The sequence below is a fragment of the Gadus morhua genome, chromosome 16 (assembly GCF_902167405.1).
Source record: "Gadus morhua chromosome 16, gadMor3.0, whole genome shotgun sequence".
Lineage (NCBI taxonomy): Eukaryota > Metazoa > Chordata > Actinopteri > Gadiformes > Gadidae > Gadus > Gadus morhua.
This window is the reverse complement of record NC_044063.1, coordinates 4,713,354-4,737,982: the sequence shown is the minus strand read 5'-3', so window position 1 is coordinate 4,737,982 and position 24,629 is coordinate 4,713,354. Positions and strand designations below refer to the sequence as shown.

The following is a 24,629-nucleotide window of genomic DNA, read 5'->3' as shown; positions in this document are numbered from 1 at the left end:
GCCGGCCCTGGGCCGCGGGCGATGGAAAAAAAAAACGGGAAGGGGAAAGGAAAACCCCCCCCAAACAAACATAATCCTCCACAGACGCTGGATTAGAGAGAGGAGCAGGGAGCAGGAAATGAATCCCAGCGTTCCCTGAGCGTTCGCAGCAATAACTTGTGATTAGGGACGGCACTACGGCTCTCTGACGCTCCGACGCTCCGACGCTAGGACAAATGGCCGCCCCGGAGTTCTGGAGGCTGGAGGTGGAGGCTGGCTCATTGCATCGGAGAGTCTCTCACAGAGAAAACACACGGACAGCCGGACACCCAGAAGCAGCCATTCTCTCACTGAACACGTTCAGTTAACAATGTCTAACCTAATACCTAAGCTTAACTATTTCTATGTTGATGCCTAAATCTAACCATCTTTAACCTTATACCGTAACTTAATCATATTCTCCAACCTTCTTTACTTTACCATCATCTTCAACCTTCTATCTGAACTTCACCATCTCTAACCAAATACCCTGAACCTAACTATCTCAAACCCCAAAACTTCAATTGAACCATCTCTCACCCAACGCCAAAACTTAATTAACTCTAACCTAATGACTCAACTGAACGGTTCCTAACCTAAAGTAATGCAATAATCTCTAATCTAATACCTAAACCATCCAAACTGATATACTGCTACAATATACACCTGAAACTAATGCATAATGGAAACAAGAATAAGTAATACCCAGTTGTACTCAGTTAGATGCGTACTGCATACATGCTCTGGAACACGGAGAGGAGAGATAAATCTCTAGCTCTCTCTGCTTAAGCTGCAGCGAGCTAGGTAGAAAACACCTTTCCTGCAAGGAATGTGTTTCACAAAGCACCACTGTAGAGTGGTTTGTTTTAAAAAAACATCCGTTCTTCAAACATAGCATAGCTCTTCTTAACCTCAAGAGGAAGCAATGACGTGAAACTTTAAAACCAGGAGAGGAAATTAACTTTTTGGTTGACCAGCTTCTCATCAAATACTAATAAATCAATTCGAGAACCAGAGGTTGGTAGGCAGGAACGCGCTACATTTACTCCGTTACAAATACTTGAGTAACTTTTTGGATAAATTGTAATTTTAGGAGTAGTTTTATTGCAACATACTTTTACTTTTACTTGAGTAAATATTTGAAGAAAGAACGGTACTTTTACGCCGTTCCATTTGGCTACGTGACGGTCGTTACTTTGTTTTTTTAGATCTTTTCTTTTATTACATGCGAGATCTATTTCTATCACGTGAATATTCCTTAGCCCAAGTGAAGGAGTTCAAGTACCTCAGGGTCTAGTTCGCGAGTGAGGGTACTATGGAGCGTGAGATTGGCCGGAGAATCGGAGCAGCGGGGGGGGCGGTATTGCGTTCGCTTTACCGCACCGTTGTTACGAAAAGAGAGCTGAGCCGCAAGGCAAAGCTCTCGATCTACCGGTCGATCTTCGTTCCTATCCTCACCTATGGTCATGAGGGTTGGGTGATGGCCGAAAGGACGAGATTGCGGGTACAAGCGGCCGAGAGGCAATTGAATAACGCCTGCACACACACACACACACACACAGGCACGCACGCACGCACAACGCAGAGTGGTAATCGGGAGAGTTGGGAAAATTCCCTGTGGCCCGTTAACGTTTCGGGGGGCGCCGGGTCAACGTCGCAACCAATTCGGTTTTGTCTAGAGGGGAGTAACTGAGCGCCCCCTCCCGAAGTGGCACAGCCCAGGTCGGCCTTGAACTGCGATTGGTCAGAAAGACGTTACAGCTAATGACAACATTGAACTCTCATGCAGGCTCGAACAGAGTGACACACACACACACACACACACACACACACACACACACACACACACACACACACACACACACACACACACACACACACACACACACACACACACACACACACACACACACACACACACAGTTTTTCACCCACTCCGTATCCAGCTTATTCCATGCTTAAAGCACCCAGGCTACTATGCGGCGAGCTGGGGCTCTCATGTTCTCCCCTGCGGTGTATTCCTTGTCCGCATCCCCTGCCATCCAGTTGTCATACGATTCATGCAGACTGGTTTTGAACGGCTGATTCCATGGATGTACTTTGTTAATAATGTTAGTTAACTGTTACACGTGTATTGGTTTTAATTAATATAATTTTCGATAAACCGAATTTATTTTAATTTTATTTAAAGGTTGATGTATTTAATTTTGCAAAGATTTAATTTGTTATTGTTTTAGTTCAAGGGTTATGCATTTTATTTTTAAAGACCTTATTTATTTTATTTAAAAGGATGTTATTTACATTATCTTTATTTGAACATTGCTGTTTTATATTTTGTTGGTGTCTATTTTGTACCGTTTGTGTTGCTCTGTTTATTTAAAAAATAAATCGGAGAAACTCAGTACTTGTACTCTTGAGTACTCGAGTAGTCTTTTCACTGCATACTTTTTTACTCTTACTTGAGTAATTATTTTTACGAGTACTTTTACTTCTACTTGAGTAATTATAATCTTAAAGTAACAGTACTTTTACTTGAGTACATTTTTAAGCTACTCTGCCCACCACTGTCGAGAAAACGTATAACATATTATGCGTTGCAAAGTATTACATTACATTATTTGTGTGAAACTATATCAACCTGTGTACCTGGAATTTGACATACATATATGTCAGAGGAAACACATTCCCATGTATCATGTTATTGTTGCGTTGGTTGGTAGGGCAAAGTCTGAAGAGAATGCCAAAAACAGAAAAAACGAACTAGTTAGCATGCACACACGTTAAACAGACACACATCATCCAGCGATCCACACCCAGCGACCTGCACACACACAAACACCCACACACACCCACACATACAGAGCCACCCACGCACCCACCAACACACAACCACCCGACAAACAAAACATAGACATAAACAGAGATAGATTTTGTTGTCAGAAAGTGAGCTGACACTTTCTCAGTAATTATAGGTCTCCTGTTGCTCCCAGTGGGACTGCACACAGCAGGTGAGCACAGAGAGTGAACACACATAAACTCACACATGAACTCAGACGTGAACAGAGTCACCCCCCGCCCCCCCACCCACGGCCAATTCCACCCACATCCTGACACGGTGGATAAATACAGAGCCCCCCCCCAGCTGCCCCCACCTCTCCCTCCACCAGCAACACCGTCACCAACACCAGTAACGCCAGCATCGCTGAGCAGTGTTCAATTAACACTCTATCAAAATGTATATTTAATTCAAACACCATTCTCCTCATTCCGATGCAATACACTAATCTTTCAGTGATATGTGCTGTGTGATGTGATATCGAATGAATATTGAATCAACACATAATTATAGTCCTATATGATCATAATTTGAAAAGGAAAAACCCCCATCAACCTACAAATGTGGGGAATTGTTAAGATATTAAGATGCATAGATCAATTGATGTAACAATTATAAACATATCTAACATAATACCTTACCTTAACCATCTCTAACCACCCTTCGAAACTTATCCCTCTCTAACCCTAACCTTAATCTTAACCATCTCAAACCTAATATCTAAATTAGTGCTGTCAGTTAAACGCGTTATTAACGGCATTAACGCAAACCAATTTCAACAGCGTTAATTTATTTATCGCGCAATTAACGCAATTTATTTATTAATTAATATATATATATATATATATTTTTTTTTTTTCTTTGGCTCAAAACAAAGAAGCAGTAGCCTGACTGCTATGTTTGAGGCAGTATGTTTGTATTTTCATCGTTTAATTGCACTATAGGCTTTTTTTTTTATCAGTATATGCCAATGTTCTTGTCAATAAAAAAACATTTGCACTAGGCAAGCCGATGCACTTCTCCATGTTGATAAGAGCATTAAAATGAGAAAAATGAATGGGACAAAGAAATCAAGGGTTATTTAGCAATTCGATTAATCGTGAGTTAACTATGACATCAATGCGATTAAATATTTTTAGCACTTGACAGCACTAATCTAAATGCAACCATCTCAAACCAAAATCTACCTCCTACTACTACGGATATCACAACCACCACCACAACCTTTACTGCCACCATCTTTAGAGAACACCTTGTCAACTTGCATGCCATCACCCAGTCACCTTGAACTCAGCCTCACCGCTAAAAATCCCATCAGCTTAACTCCCTCCAGTAGGAGCTCATCTTCTCAGACCTCCGGGGGTCAACAAGCACCTCAGCCTCTCCTCCCGCTATCTTCAATCGATGCCCGACGCACCTCAATTATGCAAAGAATGCATTGTCCGGGATCTTGGAGTTGCTCGATGGGTTAAGTGCCTCATTGCTCCATTCAACCGAGTGAGTGGCCCTCGTTTATTGTTCAACACACCAATTAAAAATGACAAGCTTCTCTGGACGGCGCTTGATTGTCATGTTGTTATTTTGGGTGAAAAGCCCATCTGGTCGGTTTGTTTATGCCGGCTTAATTGAGTGAGACAGGGATTCCTCCTGCATCCCCAAAATTACAAAAATGTAATTTGTCCCTATGAGAGGTGCTCGATCAACGTCAAACTTCTTAACGTTCTTCTCGGAAGGACGACCCGTTCTTTTTGCATTAATAAAACACAAAGATTGGTCTGTTGCAAATCAAAGCCTGGGCTATTACTGTAACCGTCTCTGACGCGTAAAAGACAAAAAAGTGCAGCGTGGTCGAAAGCAGAGGATTATAACTTGGACCCATCAATGTTCTCCACCCCGGAGATTTATAAAGTCTCGCTCTACAGTTCAAATCGCATCACGCCACAAAGTAGGTAGTCGGCTGCCAGGAGCTAAACTCATGCACACTCAGCCTAAATAGGTCAATACCGTGGCATTCATCAGCATAATCCATCTGCACCAGAAGCTTTCACAGAATGAACTCGCCGCTGGTTCGATGCCAGCCAAGGTACGAGCTGCCAAGAGCATTGAGATGGAGTGCAATGGATGGCACCGCGTTTTGAACAAACATTTCCCCCTTTTTGACGGCTCAAAACCGAACACAGGAAGTTCAGTTCTGGAGAGTTCTGCGGGGTTCTTATCCCGTTTGAGAGGACCGGATGAAGTGACTGGCGCTGGATCCCAGTTGGCTGATCGTTTGATTGATTATATTTAAGATATTAGCTTAATGCAGGTAAATCCGCATCTGGGCATACCCTCCTAACAATAGGCAATAGTTCTGCCTTTCAATTATGATCATTAATATCATAATCTATCATCAAATTCCATTTTTTTATCGAATAAAATTTCTCTGGCATTAAGTCAACCACTTGATTTTAATTAAAAGGTGTCAAAAGAGCAGATAAATGTGTACCGTTCACGAAATACTTGTTTTGATTTTTCTCAGCAGCACTTTTCAGTGGCTCTGGATAAAACAGCTCTCTAATGACAACTTGTACATGTGAACGTACTTCAAAAATACATGATCCAAAATCACTGCCCAGTCATCTCACTAACACTAATTATAACGAGATCGCTCACAAATTGTATTCAGACCCACCCACAGGTGTATGCATGCACACACACACACACACATACACACACACACACACACACACACACGCACACACATACACACACACACGCACACACACACACACGCACACACACACACACACACACACACACACACACACACACACACACGCACTTACCCACGCACAAACATACACAACCGTACATGTCATTTTAGAATATAATTGTATTGAACTCAATCATTAGTTATGTGAGTATAACATTAACACACATACATACACGTGCAGAAACCCAACATGCTTGGGTAATCCAACCGTGAGGGCCGTATTGTGACGCTCAACGTATTCAGAAAAGTGCAGGAACAACACAATGCAGCTGCGACGGCAGCAGTCTGTGTGGTTCAGGCGTGTTTGTGACGCGCCCTAAAAATGGATCCCAGCTCCCAGGAATCAAAGCACTGATCCCGAGGAGCTCTGTGTGCAGCTTCAAAGCATTCCACCACCCTAGCCTCCATCACCGGGGGTATTTTAGGCCTTGCTGTTGGCCCACAATGCACTGGTGCAGCCCTGCGAACGTAGGCGGAAAGAGAGAGAAACCCCGGCCGCGTACGTGGGGTCGTTCCACAAGGAGGCTCATCACAAAGGCATTGAACCTCCAGCCTCGTCGAAACACACTCATAACCACGTCTGATGATACCGCTGAGAAGTTCAAACGAGGAGCCTAGCACTGGGATAAAGACTGTGCGTGCCCCGCGGGTTGGCCTCGCACCCCTTTGCGCCTCAGGTTTGTGAAGCGCTCCAACTTAACAGGGTGGAGGAGGAGGAGGAGGGGAGGAGGGGAGGAGGTGGTTGTCGGGCGTGAGGAGCTAACAGCAGCAGTCCTCTGATCCATCTCTCCAGGTTGATATCGACGAGATCTCTCTGAGAGCAAGCCATCGCTCAGCCTGCCTGCGGAACCAGGGAGCGAGGATGTGTACGGAGAACGGAGAGGGAGAGATACGCGGTAGACACGGAGAGGGAGATAGATGGTAGACAGAGATAGGGAGAGAAAGATGGAGAGATAGGGAGGGGTAGACAAAGAGACAGAGGGAGGGCAAGAGAGAGAGATAGGGCGAAAGAGAGAGAGATGAAAGCGATGCAGAGATGGGGGATCAGTAGAGGGAGAGAGACAAGCGGAGGGAGAGAGAGAGAGAGAGAGAGAGAGAGGTAGTTATAAAGAGGGTGAGATAGATGTAAAGAAAGGGGGAGAGAGGGAGGGGGAGAGAGATATGGGGGAGGGATAGCGAGAGAGAGATAAAAAGACGTATGCAGAGAGAGACAGGGAAAGAGAGTCTGAGAAAGAGCACAGGAGAAACGGAAGGGGAGCGAAAGAGAAAAGCCATCTTAAAATAAAAAGTGAGAGTGAATGAGAGAGCGATTGAAAGATGGAGTGACTGCTGGGAGCCGGAGGCACCACCGAAACAGAGGAGGAGGTGGAGGAGAAGGCCTACAGAGATCCATGACAAATAGCCCAATTGAGCGAATAATGAGGAGAATCGACTGAGCTTGACTCAACAAAACGGAGCTCTGTACGCGCACGGCCACCGCAGCGAGCCCAGACAGAGTGGCCACATCAACAGCTCCTTCTCCATGAAGAGCCGCGAGCGTGTGCCCATAACTTCAGCCCCACAGCCCCAATAACGGCCCCCTCTACCTGTTAGCACAGCCATTAGTCTGTCTGCGCGCTAATTGTAGCCACAGAAGCGTCTCGCGGTCGCCAGTGAATGGGGAAGGATCCGTTATCTAAGTGTGTCTTGTTGAGAAGCCAGGCCCTTCTCCGAGGGAGAGGGATCCTTTGTGTTTTCCGTTTGAATGTAAAGAGCAGAAGAAATAACACACTGTCAACGAAGCTACTTCGGGTAATGGCCGACACAAAGAAAGGCTCACTTTCTTTTTTTCCTTGTACTTTTTTACAAATGCAATGGACTGAGACTCGGGACATAAACGATCGATATTTAGTGTTGTCTGGGAAGTAAAAATAAAAGGGAAAATAAACAGTGTGCATGCGTGTGCACGCGTGCGTGTGTGTGTTTGTGCCTGTGCCCCTAGCTCTTATTGGCAGACAGCCGTATTTTTAAAGATATCTACTTCAAGGTTGCCATCATTGACGGCCCGGAAAAAAGGTTGTTGATGGTCCAGGCGGCCTTGACATCTAAATGGTTTTTTAACTGCTGGTTGGACCAGGGCAGCGGGCGTGACAGAAAATATCAGCAAAATTTAGTTCCCCCACCACTGCAGAAAAAACGCTCCTTTATGAAGACTAAAAAAGGCAGCCCAAGGGGTTGTTTTTCTTGTGGCTTTTCTTCGCCCATTGTTTCTCTCAATATGTTTGTCTCTGGGTTGCTGATTTATTTTCTCTTGCTAGGTCTTAGGTGTGGAAGAAAAATAGCGCACAAAGCGTTCTATAACATCACATTCAGCAGATACTTCCATCCATAGCGCCTTACAGTGAATCTTTTGATGAAGGTCATTTAAAACCCAAACCACTAGATCAGTCTTTCTTAAATTGGGGTACATGATGTACCCCTAGTGGTACTTTAAGGATGCAGGGGATATGAGGAACTTTTAATTTCATAGTTGTAATAATGGTTATGACCAATTGTTAAATAATTCCAGCTTCATGAAATTAATGAATCCAAATACCTCCTTAAAACCATTAAGTACTAGCATAGGAAAGGCACACGCTTCTGATCTTGCCAAAGGGTTGACTGCAGCACATTGTACACAAACAGAACTGAAAAACACACATCGTACAATCATCCATCCAGAACTTAAGCTCACCTTTGTCCTCGATGGAGAAGTGGAAGGTGTCACTCGTAGAGTTGTCTCCGTTCTTCAGCACGTAGCATATCTTCATGTCGTCGATTTCGGCTGGAAGACAAACACAGAGGACCATGAGGTCAGTGCAAAGAGATTATGGACTACAGTTGAAAGAAAGGCCACGCTCTCTGAGGACTTCTGGGTGGTGGCAGTAGGGTATAATTCCTCGCTCAGTATATTTCGTTGTATATCTTCTTACACTATTCTCCAATCTAAGTGTCTCCCCTGCCACTGTGCTATCTTCTACGGCAGGCAGAGTAATTCTTTTCCCACCCGTTCCCTGAATTATGCCCCTTGTGTATGAATCTGTTAACTGTGTCCTGGGCCTTTCGCTGTGAGCAGAAGCGACGGCTCCACTGCCACACGCCGCTGAGGGAGAAAATAGTCTCATCGCGTCTGTTGCCATCTTGAACGGGAGGGCCGCCGAGCTATCCTCGTCGCCCCGGAACGGGGGGGGGGGGGATAGCGAGGAGCAGGCCTCCTCTCGCATCTTCAATATTTGATGTCAAAACATTTCCCTTCAAAGGGGTCCGCTCATAAAAATGCATAGGCACATTTTTGAGACACCCTGGGGACGTTGGCTTTATTTACTGTCTGTTTACCCCGGTGAGAACGCTTGAAATATTGAACAGGCCGCCGGAGCAGCGGGGGGAAGAATGACAGAGTAAATACAGGGAGGGAAGTATGTGGAGATGGAGTGTGCACTGATCTCCTTGGCCTGATATTTAGTGTTTACCAATGCCCCTCCCCCCACCTCCCATCCCTGCGGTTCGTTTACAACAGCAGAGTCTGACAACCCGTGTTTGTAAAAGCCCGTCGTTTGCCGTGTAATCCCTAACAAACAGCTCTCCCTCCCTCTGGTGTGTTTTCATGTTCACACCTTCTCTCCTTATGTTTGCAAATCCCCCCCCCCCCCCCCCCCCCCCCCCCCCCACCAACCCCATGTGCCCCTCCATGAGAAAATGTTACTGCGGTGCATGCAAAACACTGCTAATTCTCCGGGAAGGGAAATGCATCAGCAGAGGTGAGCGAGAGAAGGAGAGAAATCACAGTTCTTGTTAAATGCGGACAGCCCAAGGTGCTGACACACTTCATCTCCACAAACAGGCAGTCTCTGGAGAGAAACCTAAAACCTTGGTGTTTGAACTCAGCTGTTTTCTCCCTCTCCTGTGTACCTCCGAGGATAGAGCCATTAGCAAAGTGACAACACGCATAATGAGTTAAGAGTAAGTGGGCTCCGGCATCGCTGGGAATTGAAAGCACAACGCCAGCGGCGCCGGCGTGACAAACACACACACACAAACACAGTGTTCTACATAGTTGATGTATTGTTTGAGGAGCAATGAGGTGGATGGTAGTGCAGTCTTACCTTGGGTGAAGCTGGACACCGTGGCGTTTCCTCTACCAAGGTTGATGAGGTAGCCGTGCTCCGGAAACACGCTGACCCTGAAGACCACAGAGTCCTGCCGGCTGCCTCGGTCCTGGGCCTTCAGGGTCTTGGAGGTGATGAGGAAGCCTAGGTGACCCGTGTCCAGGACTCTCAGTGTGGGCGCGCCTTTGTTCACTGAGATCTGGGGCACCCCGTTGTCCACCGACAGGATTCGGATCCTCATCACCTGGGGTTTGCGGGTCTCGTATACCGTGTCGGGGAACACGTAGAAGTCGGTGTGGGTGCCGTCCGTGACAGTGAAGGAGAAACTGTCTTCGGCGCTCTCCGTGCCGTCGTGCTTGTATGTGATCATGTTCTCGTTCAGGTCCTGCTTGGTGAAGGAGGTGACGGGCCTGGTCCTGTTGAACAGCAGGCGGCCGTGGACCGGCACCTGAGTGACGGTGAACCTCAGCAGGTGATCCATCGTGTCCCTGTCCTCCACCGTCAGCTCAAAGGGTGTGATGAGCTTGTTCTCTCCCTCGGTCATGCTGAGGCCGTGCATTGTTACCACGGGACGTTTATTATCCACGTTGGTGATTAATATACGGAAGGTGCGGAACACCGGGTTGTAGCCATCTGTCACCTCAAACTCAAAGCTATCCATCTTCACCTCGTCATCCGCTGTGTGGACATAGTAGATTTTGTTTCCCGCCAGCTGTAGCTGAGTGAAGGACGCGATGGGCATTCCAGGGGTGTCCGTGCACTCCAGGTGACCCCTCGCAGGGGCTCGGGTGATGGTGAACACCAGGTGTTCGTCGGGGCTGTTGAGGTCGGTGGTGCTGAGCAGGTCGGTGGTCAGGGACACCCTGCCGCCTTCCTTCAGTGACACGCCTTTGTTGACCACGTCGGGGAAAACCATGTCGATGCCTCCGATGGTGACGTAGAAGTACCGGTCAATCAGGGCGTTGGTGCCGTCCGTCACGTCAAACTTGATGAGGTCGCGGATCCCTTCTTGTCCGTTGTGGACGTACACGATCAACCCAAGGTCCACTTCGTTCTGGGTGAAGTTCATGCCGACAGTGATGTTTAGTAGTGAGCCGTCGGCCGGCGTCTTCTGCAGATAGCCCTGACTGGGCCCGTAGCGGACGATGTACGTCAGAGAGCTATCTTCGCTGTCGAGATCGGTGGCCTTTAGAATTGTACTGCTTATCACATTCACGTCACCTACCTCCACCTCCAGGCCATCATTGATCGCCATCCGCGGAGTCTCATCATCGATGGGGATTATCATAATGATTACAGTCTTCTCCACGCTGAACTTTCCGTCTGTGAGAACAACATCGAAGCTGTCTTCCATTGTCTCGGAGTCATCGTGTTCGTAGACGATGCTAGAGGCCTCTTTGATCTGATCTAAGGTGAAGTTAGTGACAGTGACTGTGCCGGAGGTGAGCTGATTGAGTATGTAGCCATGCTGGGGGCCCCTTGTGATGATAAACATCAGTTCATCTGGCGGTTCATCTGAGTCAGCGCCATTCAGTATTGGGGTGTCGATCACTATGTTCATCCCCTCCATCACCACAAACTCTCTCATGTAGATCTCTGGCCTCTCGTCATTAGAGGGGATTATGGAGATGGGGAAGAAATGCCTCTCAGAATAGTTGATGCCGTCAGAGCACCGGAACGTGAACCTGTCCTCAACCGGCTCCAAGCCCTTGTGAATACTTTGGACGTAGAAAATGTGACTCTGTCGGATGTCCTTCATAGTGAAAGCGCTGATGGCTGTCCCTAGTCGGGACTTCTCTGAGCCAGGGGCAGGGGAGATATTCTCCACGTAGCCGGACGTCGGCTGGACAATGATGGTGCAGAGGAGGTCGTCATTTGGGGTGTCCACATCACTGGTGCTGATGTGCATGATCTCAACAGCACTTTTCCCACCTTCGGTGACCACGTACTGTGGCCCCACGAAAACCTCTGGCGCCTGGCTGTCCAAGGGAAGTATGGTCACATGAACTCGGACCCCGGTGATTTTGTTACCCCCCACGGTCCACTCGTCAGACAGATCGGTCAGAGTGAGGTTGAAGAAGTCCTCTTTGGTGGTGAAGCCGATCTCGCCACTGGTGTGCGCGTATAGTACCAGACCGCTGATGATGTCAGCCTGGGTGAACCTGTCAGACCACCTGCCATTCACCAGGATCTGGCCGAATATCGGCGGGTCCTCCACGATATACGTCAGCCGGAGGTCGTCGGTATCCTCGTCTCGTCCCTGGATAACATTTGTGGTTATTTCGGTTGCTCCGTTCTCTAGGACATCCATATACGAGCCAATCGTTCCCGCTGGCAGCGTGATGGTCGGTGTCTCGTCGTCGATGGGCTTCACGCCGATCTTGATGGTGATGGGAACAACGTGCACTCCGTCGCTGACGTCTATCTGTATTGAATCAATAGTTAATTCGTCTCCATTGTGGACGTATGAGATCCTGCCGTGTCCGATGTCCTCCAGATTGAACGTGTGCCCTTTGGTCATGTCGGTGAACATGAACCGGAAGTGGCCATGCAGCGGGGCCTGTGTCAACGTAAAAGAGATCTGTCTGCTGTCAGTGTCAGTGTCTGAAGTGTGCAGCTCCGTACGGGTGATGACATGGGTGCCACGCTCAAAGACACCGAAGCCGGAGTTGGTGATCTCTGGCGGCGTGTTATCCACGGGCTGAAGAATGATGGTAAACAATCCCTCTGCACGATTTCCGGAAGTATCTTCCACAATATACTTAAACTGTAATACGTGAGTTGTAATTCCTAGCTCCAGGTATGGTGGCTTGTAAGAGATTTTATGGTGGTTAATCTGTGCCTGAGTGAAAGTAATGACTTCAGTGTCTGGCTTTTCTGTCAATACTATTGATCCCAGCACTACAGGGCTGTTCTCATCAGTATCAGTCGGCGGCTGGACAATGGTGTACTTCAGATCCCGGTCTTCCGAGTCCAGGTCTGTGTAGCGGAGAAACTTTTTGCGGAAGAAGGTGAGCTGGTACTCATGGACGGTCATGTGCAGGGTCGTACCAGGGTAAATGTCAGGTGGGAGGTCGTCGACAGGGAGAACCTTGACGATGAATGAGCTCTGACCCGACTGGTTGGGTGGGTCGTTGTCATCCTGAACTCTGAACACAAAGTGATCCATGACGGTGTCGGTGCTGTGGGGCCCGACGTGCTTGTAGAAGAGTTTGCCGTCTGTGATGTCCTGCTGCACCCAATCGGTGACCACCTTCTCATAGAGCTCTTCCTCAGCGTTGAACTTCCAGGTGGATGGGTCCTCCGGGGCCTCAGCCTGCCGCAGCATCACCTGCCCGATGGCAGAAAAGGGCGGTTCTATCTCGAATAAAATGGTGGAATCCTCCGAGTCGATGTCAGCGGCGCTGAGCATGAGAGGGGAGATGAGCATGATCTGGTTTTTAAACAAAACCAAACCTGTGTTGGCGTTAATGATCGGCGGCTCGTCATCGGTGGGCACCACCGTAATGGGGAAGAGGAACTCCACCTCGTTCTTGCCATCAGTCATCCTGAAGATGATGTTGTCACTGTACGTGTCGCTGCCATCATGTTGGTAGGTGACCACGCCGGCGTCCAGGTCGGCCGGCGTGAAGAACTTACTCCCCGAGCCGAAAACGCTGAGGTATCCGTGGCGCAGGCCTGCGATGGCTTCGACCCTGACCTTATCCAGGTTGTCCTCGTCGCTGATCTCCAGGTTGTGTGCGCTGGAAAGGGGCCTCGACTGACCCTCGTAGAGCAGCTGCCCGCTATTCCTGGTCACCACAGGGGCCAATGTGTTCATGGGCTTAACCACAATCATGAAAGCGAAGGGATCTGACACAGCCCCCTCTGTGTCGACAATCTCAAACACAATTTGGAAAATCTTCTCAGTGTCAGAATCCACGGCGGGGGGTTTGTAGGCTATTTTCAACTCTTTCAGGTCTCCCTGGTAAAACGACGTGATTGGCAAATTCCTGTCGTCTGTGCTCACTATGTATCCTTCCTCGAACGATAGAGGGGAGGTTATGTTGAAAATTAAGTCATCCGGGATTGACTCAATGTCCTCCGCCGCCAGCATGTCTGTTGTGATCGCTGTCATGACAAACTGGTCCACTTCCATCATCATCATGGCTACGAAGCTGGGTTTCGGGGCAGAGTTGTCCTCCCCCTCCTTAATCCGCACTAATATTTGAAAAAATTCCTGTTTGAGCAAATTGCCCTCCTTATCTTGTAGTTCCACGAACATTGGGATATAATCTCTGTTCGGCGACTTCAGAGCGAAAGTGTGCTGATAACGGACGTTCATATTCATGAATTCATCGCAGTCAAACATTGTTCCCAGGTTCCCATCATCCACAAGTTTTCCGTATCTGGGTATCGCACTGCTAGTGGAAAGCGATGCTATTTTACACTGGTGTGTGCCTCGGTCGAAGGTGAACTCCAGTGTTCTCTTGTCAATCGGGTTACTTGTGCCGAGATGCCTCTCCACCGTGAGGGGCATGTTTTTGGTCAGCACTTCCAACTGAGTAAAGATGACCTCCACCTCCATCATGAAAGGGATAATCACAGTGTCCGTCTGGGTGTCGTACCTGAGTTGTAACCTCACTCTATCCTTGGCTGGGCTCCGAGAGCCGAAGTGGGAGTATTTCACGTCGTTAGGACCGAATTCACATGGGAACTTTTTGGGAGACAGGTGCCCGGGCCTTTGGGACAGCGGGTCATTGTCCAGAACTGTTATCCCACATCTATCTCCGGGCTGAACTTGGATCACCAGGTCGTTGATTGGATCAATAAAGACGGACCTCCCGAAAGGCACGCGTATTCCATTGTTGGCCACCAGTACAGCGTCCTCAGCCAGATCAGGTCGCACGGCATACGATAATCCATAACTATTGAAAAGCTGCGCGGACGCTTCACCTGTCAGCACGAGCGCGAGCAGGATGAACGCGGCGCGGGGACGGTGGAGATGTTGAGGAATAATCCAAGCCATTTGTTGAAACGTGTGAATGCACAGAGATAAAGAAGGGCTTTAAAACTTTCCAAACAAAAACGCAAGCCTATAAAACCGCGCATGTGTGGTTAAAGTTGCGCGGGGACAGCATCTGAGTGGAGTTGAATTCTCACGCGACTCGGCGGGTCTGGGTGCACCATTCTCTCGCGCCGCCTCTCCTCAAATCCCCAAACTTCAGCCTCCCACCAAGCTGGAACCAAAGGGCGACGCCCCCTCAGCCGGTGATTGGCTGATACCTCCGCTGGAATGCGCCTCTCACCTTATGATAGGTGGAGGGATATGTCAGTCATAAAGAGGAGCTCGGAGCAGCGTGGGCTGGATTTGAGCAGGTTGTTGTGTGGGGATTTGATAACAAATATTATTGATTAAAAATTATAGATGCTATTGTTCTCTTATTGCGTGGGTATAATTTAAAGTGGTGTTTCTGCGGGCATATTTATAATAATCCTGACAGACCTGCCATATGCCCTATATGTCTACCGCTAAGGTTTAAAATCCAGAAATATAAATACATAGGCCTGTAAATCAAATGAAAATGAATTGCAAGGTTGGCTGTTCTTAAAAGGGTAGAACATTTATCATTTTTCTGCATAGTCCTGAATGTTGGTGAAAGTTTGACAATCTTTGTCTCCCCCTTCAGGTTTCTGTAGGTTTTGTTTTACATTCGCCAAAGACAATGTGGACTGTTTTTAATGAATTCGATTAACTCATTAAACATTTACATTATTTATTACATTTTAAAAAAGGACTTTCAAGTTTATAGATCACAGGTTGCATGGAATTGAGACAGGTCAACATGTCTCTGTTCTTGAATAATTGAATATCCTGTTTCAGAACCATTGTTAATATGTCAATTATATTTGAGTATATTAAAATAAAGCATAGAAAGATCTTCAGGCCTTATTCAGCTGAGCTCTGGAAAGGCATGTATACTGTATGTCTGAAACGAACATTAAAGCTACATTTCATGGTTGGTTGAAATAATTACATTATGTGATGTCCAGGGGTTAGACGTATTTTGACGTCATTAAGTGTAATCTGGTTGATATCCGGTAGGAGAACATACAAAGGTAAAATAATGACATGGAAGTGTGATATCATATTGAACCTATTTAACATTTTCTATTACTGAATAATTCCCATTTTAATCTCAAAACGTAGGCCTATTAGTTTTTTCTCAAGTTAGTGAGACAATTCATATAGTAGAGCTTCTTGCAATAATGATAAAGAAACGATGTGAATTCAGATAGCCTCCTCGTGCATTTATTTAACATCAATCAATGCATTTAATGCAGTCATTTGTGTGTTTATTATGCATTTAATCTATTCCAAAACCATTTCAATATAAAACCGAAATGATCGGAAGTTCTCTTTGAAATAAAGGGCATACTACTTTATTATATTATATTACACAATATACTATTATATAGGAATTATGCTATTTATTCCATTCTATTCCATTCTATCCTGTTGTATTCTGTTCTGTTTTCAAAATGTTGGATTTATATTCAATTCCATGCTATCCTACACTATTATATCCGGTTACATTATGTTTGATTCCAGCCCCTTAATATAGGCTATCATGTTTTTTTTTCTATTTTTGAATGCCATGTTATGATATGCCAGTTGGTCAGTGGAATCCAGTCATGCTAAAAAGTCACCAAGAGAAGTTAGGACCACCCACAGTTCCAAAGGTTCGTTTAAAAACTTTCTGCACAGTATCAATCCTCATGAACCCCTTATGAGATGATATGATGGAGCTAGCGAATATGTTCTTCATTTGCATAGCAACTTCACATTATGATTCTGTTCTTATTTGTTGTATTTTTGTGCTTTGAAAAAAATGGATCCCTTGTCATTTCTAATGTGCTGTACTTTCTGCTATATGACACCATTATTTCCAACGTGGGATTAATAAAGTACATGCCATTTTACCATATCCCCACAACCGGCTACATCTACCTCCTGGGTACAATCATTCTGCCTGAGGCACCACAGATCCACGAGCTAGGGACACATGGAACACAGCTCTCAAACTCGCATGCCTGCGATGCGATGTGCAAGGAACGGCCAACCGACCTCAGCCGTGCAGCTGCCTTGACGCGCCTGACAGTAGCCAATTAGAGTGCGAGGCTAGTAGGAGCACGGTCGCGCACGGCCAAGCACGTCCACACGGTGCGTGTTGTGTTCAAGTGTACTATTCTACAGTTTATGGTTCTGAAACACAGCTCCGACGAAAGAGACGGCAACACAGTTTAATGAGTCGTAAAAATAACCTCGGGACAGAAGTTACAGTGAAATATTAATTTTAAACAGAGCTTAATTAATAAAAACACAGCATAAATTGGGGTAGATTTGATTTACTTTTCCTATATACACTGGCAATACCAACCATCAATGTTGAAAATAAAATTGCAGTCTCGCAGCTCAAGGGCTTCCAATCGATCAAACCACATGTTTTTGTACAACATTGCACAACTGCAGACGGCCGCCGTCGCAGATTGTATAGCAACCAATTTGAGAGGTAGACTATCCAAAATTAAAGATTGCACACAATTTAAACAGCACCACTAAAAGTTCGGTTTAAGACAATGTTGATGAAAGATATCGACATGTGATTCCTTCAGTAAGGCCCCAAGAGCACTCGGATGGCTTAACCCGTTAATCCTCAACCTCGTCACTCTCTTCCCCCCAACAACAGAGGTGTGTTCTTCCGTCAGGGGGGACTGACATATTAAGAGAGGAAGGAGACCCCCCCACCCCCACCCCCAAGGGGCCTGCATTGTGATAGATGACATCATCACCGGGGAAGAGATCTTCTAAAATACATGCGCAAACATGCACACACTCACCAGCTAACATGAACATGCACAAACACATATACACACATGCACGCACACAGACATACTCACACACTCACATGCACTTAAACAGACTAACACAAAGACACACACACAAAGACACACACACACACACACACACACACACACACACACACACACACACACACACACACACACACACACACACACACACACACACACACACACACACACACACACACACACACACACAGGCACATGCACAGACACAACACACACACACACACACACACACACACACACACACACACACACACACACACACACACACTCACGTACACACACACACAGACACACAAACCCACATACAACCAAGTGTTGTGGTGTGGAATGCCAGTTTGTAGATAAGTGGGGAGTAATAATGGCCCCAATTAACTTTTTTACGCAGGAGATTGTATTGACTTCATGTTATGGTTTGTTTTGTTAATTAACACAACATAAAAACAATTGCAAAATCATTCACGAAGACAATTGTAAATTAACTGGTGTTAAAGATTAATCTTGACGTTCTTCGATGTCGACTATCTCTCTCCCTTTCTCTCTCTCTGTCCCTCCTTTCTCGTTCTAACCTCTCCCTCCCCCACCCTCTCCCTCTCTCCCTCCTCACACATGAGGGGGAAAGAAGAGAAGGGGAGGTGGAAGGAGAGGAGAGAAAGGAGCAGGTTGTAGGAAGAGGGAGGAACAGTGAGGAGAGGAGAGGAGGGCAGGTGGTTTCCACAGGCCCCGGAGGGATGGGGCCCTCTTTAAAACTCTCTTTTTTAGCTCATTAGCTCTCTGACAGAGGCCTCTAGCTTGACGGACCATTCTGGAATGGTAGAGACAGCTCCTGACCCTACCCTCCATATCCTTCCCCTCCTCTTCTTCCTCCTCCTCCTCCTCCTCCCTCCAACCCCGAGAATCTTTCACAGCTTCAATGCGCTTCCCTTCCCCCTCTTTCGTTCTCCCTGCCCCCTCTTCCTCTTCCACCTCACGCTCTCTTCGCTTCTTCGTCAACCCAAGTCCTCTTCTTGCTCACCTATTTTTCCTCACAACCCCCTCCTCCTCCTCCTCCTCCTCCTCCTCCTCCTCCTCCTCCTCCTCCTCCTCCTCCTCCTCCTCCTCCTCCTTCCCAATCCCTCCACCATCATTCCTCCATTCCTCTCCTCCCCTCCTCTCCTCTATCCCAACAACAGCCGGTCTTGTGGAGCCTATTTAGCTCTGTGACAGAAACTGAATCAATGAGGTTTGGTCTCTCAGTCTCCCAGAGTAATTTCACACAACGCAACACAAGACAATCCCGTATGTGTTTGAGGAGAGGGCGCAGGTTTGATATCCCATTAACTGGTCCACACAACTTTTTACATGTTTCTTCCTTTTTGGGTTTGTCTGAATGTGTGTGAGTGTATGTTTGTGTGTGTGTGTATATGTGTGTGTGTGTGTGTGTGTGTGTGTGTGTGTGTGTGTGTGTGTGTGTGTGTGTGTGTGTGTGTGTGTGTGTGTGTGTGCGTGTGTGTGTGTGTGTGTGTGTGTGTGTGGTACAACAGCAGAGTACAGAGCAGATCTTGCTCATCAGAGCAGAGTAGAACAAATCTGATCTCAGTCAGAACAAGACCAATCAATTCTGCTGGGAAAACCACTGTAAAACCACACTGGGATGAGGACGACAGACCATCTATACACGATATAGCATAAGACTGGCAGCGGACAAACTGACACACTCAAACCCACATGCACGCACACACACACACACACACACACACACACACACACACACACACACACACACACACACACACACACACACACTAGAGTGCTTTTTAAGTACCTTAAAAAAGCAATAGCTAAATGTGATTCATTATTATAATTAAAACAGCATGCACTAAGGGTGTTTGACTCCCAGCAGAATGGCCCACTAGATACACCCTGACCCCTTGCCTACTCCGTAATCACCTGTCTCTAACTGAGCTCCTTTGAAATGATGAAACACCAGATGATTTGTCGTTTAGACACCAGCTACCCCCCAGCAGAGCTCTCTGCTCCCCAGCAGCACAACGCACAGTTGGAGTGTCTCGAGGAGAAGTGATTTAGAGCTGGTTAATCGCTGCCCTCCAGCTGTTGGCTGGAGCTCTGGTCCGACCCTCCATCATCTGCTGCTGACTCAGTCCCTCCATGCTACACCACCCATCAGCTGATCCACCAGATTACCTGGTAACCTGCCCGGCAACCCGCCGATAGCTTTCACCAATCAAATTTATTTTTGTATTAATAATGATGATAAATAGTACAATTACAATTTTAAAAAGATAAAGGCCTATACAATTATCTATATATTTAATTATATTAATTACATTGTTATATGTTGATTTTTTTGGTTGTATTATGTTTTGAACAGAGTGTTATTATATTTTGTTCAGAGTCTACCTCGACTCTGCATAGCCACCCTCCCCCTTCTGGCCACCATTGTACACTGTATTGTATTGTATTGTATTGTATTGTATTGTATTGTATTGTATTGTATTGTATTGTGTTGTATTGTATTATAGTACTTAACTGTGTAGCAACTGCAGTAGCTGCTATCATGGCTGTAACACAGGGAATTGGTGAGCCTAGCGATTGTTGTACTTGCACTTTGTTCTATGAACATCCTTTCTGTACCGACAGCGATATATATTGTTGCACTTCTTAAGACAAGTGTACTTATTGTAAGTCGCTTTGGATAAATGCGTCTGCTAAATGCCCTAAATGTAAATGTAAATGTTGAACGCAGAATCAAACAACCCTCCTCAGACACAGGATGATGTTGAAATCTTGTTTATTGCACAGTTCGAAGCAATCTTCCACACACAGCAGATGCTCCATGCTGCCATGCCAGAGGTTTTTAAAGTGTGTGTGTGTTGATTGCTGACTTATGGAAACTGATTGCTCAATGCACCACAGGTGTGCAGGCTCACCTCACCCAAGATACAAATCAGTTGGACTCGGGCCAGGTGAGGCTGCTTAAACCAGCCATCAGCCACACTCGCTCCCCAATTACATGCTGATCTCATGTACAGTAGTGACACCGAATCCCAGATGAGATAAGATCCTACTTAATGAATGCCGTAAGGAGTAATCAGGAAAGACGAGGAAGTCCGTCAATTGGTGTCCATATATAGCATGATCCTACACAGAGTAGTGTAGTTCACGAAGGTTCCTGCCTGGTTGGGTTCTCCTGTCTTGATAGAGGGCCGAAACCATTTAAGAGATCCGCATGGTGTTAGCCTTTACTTGGACCCGTGTGGATTGGTGGACCGGATTTCAGGTCTACGCCATCGCCAGGATTTTATGGGTCAGGCGTATGAACCCATCTCTGTATTGGCCGGGCAGCTACTTAAAAATCCTGTCCGCGTGAGAGCCATATTGTAGCTCTGCACCGTGGTCCCCTCCCGTGGTTCACCGAATCCCGATAAGGCTTTGACTAGAGAGGGATAACCCCTCGAAGCAGTCGGGTCTCAGTGGGGGGCTGCAGGACCCAACGGGTCTGGCAATCCACTCTTTGGCATTCTTCCTCTGCCTCCTCGTAATCCAAAGCTTGGCTTTCATGGCTGCGCATATCAAGAATATGTCTCAGAAGAGCCCCATTTGAGTCATTCAGGAGGTCAGAGGGAGCCTGGCTCATGCTCTGCTTCTGCCGCTAGATGAGGAACTCTGTTAGCGCAGAGTAGTCAAATGTGACCCTGTAGAACGCAATGACCACATCCCCCGCCCTGGGGAAGGCCCCCGTGTTCTGGTAGGAGATACCGGGACACTGGGAGATTTTATATCTCAGTGTGATTGAGAGGGCAATCAATTGTAGGGCAAGTCTCAACTTTGGAGACAAGGTAGAATGCAAATGCTGGGACATGGTAGGGCTTTGACTTCGAACTTCGTGATTCGAATATAATTCGAATATCAAAAAAACAAAACAAAATTCGAACGAATATTAGGCAGCCCTTAATATTCGAACCTGTTATGGGCAGGCCAAGAGGGAGAGACGTCGGAGAACCCATGCACTCTATTCATAATATTGTAATGACCACGGAAGAGGCAGTGAATGAAGTATTGATTAGACAGCGATTTATTAGAAACATAATAAACCGTTGGAACACGCAAGACCGGTAACCACAGCAACGCCTGTAAACAAACCTCGTAAAGCCCAATCCAGGGCTGAATCCGAATACTCATACTTATAGTATGCATTTTGTAGTACGCCACAAATATATCGCGTCCGAATGCTCAGTGTGCATTGTGTAGTACGGAAAACGTTTCCGAATGCGTACTACCGCCACAGTATACAACGGTAGGTCACTACGTTACCAGACTACGGGTGTGGTAACGAACGAAGAAGAGATGGCTGACCCGACACTACCAACAGCGGCTTAGAAAGACGTCATAGAAAGCGGCGAAAAAAAGAGACATTATAAAGAGTAAAAAAGTAAAGTAAGTAATTAAGTAAAAAGAGACATTTTTAATTTAATAGCAACGATGACAAGACGGAAAACAGGTAACTTATCAAGGTAATTTTGCCGGCATCTGAGGGGAGACACGTCATCTCCAAACATCCGGTGGAGTTACGGCGGTGTTCGGAAGAGTTCAGAGGCGTTCTACGCATAGCTGTAGACCGTTCTAGGCGTTCTACGCATAGCTGTAGTAGACACTGAACATAAATAGTATGTACTAAGTATTCGGATTCAGCCCAGGTATTACTGAAGGCATTTAATGGTCAAAATATTATTAATAGATATTCGAATATATTCGAATACTAATATTAATAAACAAACGAACTTCGAATATGATTTTTGGCCAAAAGTCAAAGCCCTAGGACATGGTGACTGCTTGTTGATGCAGGACAAACACCCTTGAAGGGGACTTGACATTACTGGATTACTATCCAGTAATGTTCCAGTGCGGGGCCGATTTTCTGGGGCAGACCTCAGAATGAGGTCCGCGAGGGTGGCTTACTCCCTGCTGATCTGAGATAGAGCTGACAGCGGTGCAGAAGTCATCTGTCAGACGCAAGTTAGACTAATCCCTCCTAATGAGACTTAGAAAGGCTCCTATTGTGACCAGGACTGATATCTGACTCCCTACCTCACACTGCGACCCACACACACACGCACGCACGCACGCACGCGCACACACACACACACACACACACACACACACACACACACACACACACACACACACACACACACACACACACACACACACACACACACACACACACACACACCTGACACAATAATAAACAATAATAATGAAATATACACAGACACATACACCATATAGCCTACATGCAGACATACATTCATAAGCATACTTAGATAGGCCTATTCTACAAAGATGTCGCAGCAATCTTGCACACATACAATCTCTCCCTCAGAAACACACACGCTTCAGCACTCCTAGCAACTTGTTTCATACACTGTCTTCACAGACTGTCGAGTCACGCCAGATGATGAAAGGGAAGCCGGATTTACTGGGTTTAGTAAATTTCCCCGGAGAACCGACTAAATAGAACCTCTAACCTCCATTCATCGCTCCCTGCGGGGGTCCGACACAAAACACGTCCAGCTGGTTGCTAGGCAACCCGTTCCTGTAACCGTTCACCAACTGCCCAATTTTTATTTTTGCTGCTACGTATATGCTATAATATTCAGATTGTTTTTCTAACTTTTATGTCAAATGCAGATGTTGGCAACAACTTTGTATCCCGATGAAGATAGTTAATAGTAGTTAGTTGTTAGTAACAGTCAACACAGGGGTGTTTATCTATCGAGCACACACTCAAACATCAACACATCAGATTTTCGGTTTTATTCAGAACATATCATGGTTATGAATTATTTTAATGGATAAATAAACTACCAGCAACGAAGGAGTCACAGTCCTTTAAGTTAGTTTCTCAAAGTTGCACTCCTAGATCAACCCACAGTGTGGTGAGGACTGTTACACACAAAAGGCTGTATCCTTTTATGATACACAGAAGTCCCTTGGTGAATCTAATTTTACAAATCACCAGGAGAGGGCGACATTGTATTAAGCCTAAACATTTTTTGTATTGGTTTTGGTTGCGTGTGTGTGTGCGTTCTTGTGCGTGCCGGCTTTTGTGATCGGCTACACTAGTCGATTGATGAAGCAAGGGAAAGATCGTTTATTAATCTGCACATATGTATTCAACTTTTTAGAAGGATTGTAAATGTCGGCCTGCCCTGAACCCATAGCATGCTTCAAATAAAAAACTCGATAAGAACTTTAGCACATCTGTTCTTTAACGGCCGTCACAGTTAAATACTGACATCTGGTGGTTGGCCCACAGATGGACTAACCAGAACCATAACAAAAGAAGCAAAACAATAAAAAAAACTGGTCCTAAAAACCTTGGATACTTGTCAACAGTGGAAGTCTATAAATGAGCAACTCCACGATGAGGATAAATACGCTTTATTGGGAGAACTACTTTGAACTGCTCTGAGTGAAACAGAACTTGTACTTTACTTGACTTTTAATACTTTCCCTCCTTGTAAAGTTTGATCAAATTGCAATCCCACTGCCAGCAGAACTTCCTTGAACAGAAGCCTTGCTCCAACGGTGAAAGGATGGCATTCTGGTTTGCGTTATGTTTGATTTGGATTTCCTTCAAATAGATAGACTGACATGATGATGGGGATTATACAGCCGATAAAAAAACATGCATTTTACAACACATTTTAGCATGCAAAAGCATTATTACTTTATTCCCTTTATTCCTATTTACCCTTATTGTTATGAATATATTTGTAGCAATCTAGGCTCCATGACCAAGGACACAGGGTGTTGATGATGATGATGAAAGCCGGTTTATTGTAAGGTTTGCGGACAATGATGCATGACACTAGTTCTCCATGCTGCCATGCAGGAGATCTCTCCCTGAGTGTGTGTGGTGATGGCTGGTTTAACATGTGCACACTGACTGCTCAATGTGCAACAGGTATGCCGCCTCGCC

The 24,629-nt window shown here is 46.1% G+C and overlaps 1 protein-coding gene across 1 annotated transcript in view; it reads right to left on the bottom strand.

The window, feature by feature from the left end:
- The window catches only part of frem2b (FRAS1 related extracellular matrix 2b), a 97,477-nt gene extending 82,736 nt beyond the window's left edge, over positions 1-14,741 (bottom strand). Inside the window, exons 1-2 of the mRNA XM_030381158.1 lie at positions 9,731-14,741; positions 8,323-8,412 (exon numbers count right to left, since the gene is read on the bottom strand). Coding sequence (XP_030237018.1) covers positions 8,323-8,412; positions 9,731-14,741 — 5,101 coding nt within the window. The remainder of the gene's footprint in view (positions 1-8,322; positions 8,413-9,730) is intronic.
- Between the last annotated feature and the right edge of the window lie 9,888 nt (positions 14,742-24,629).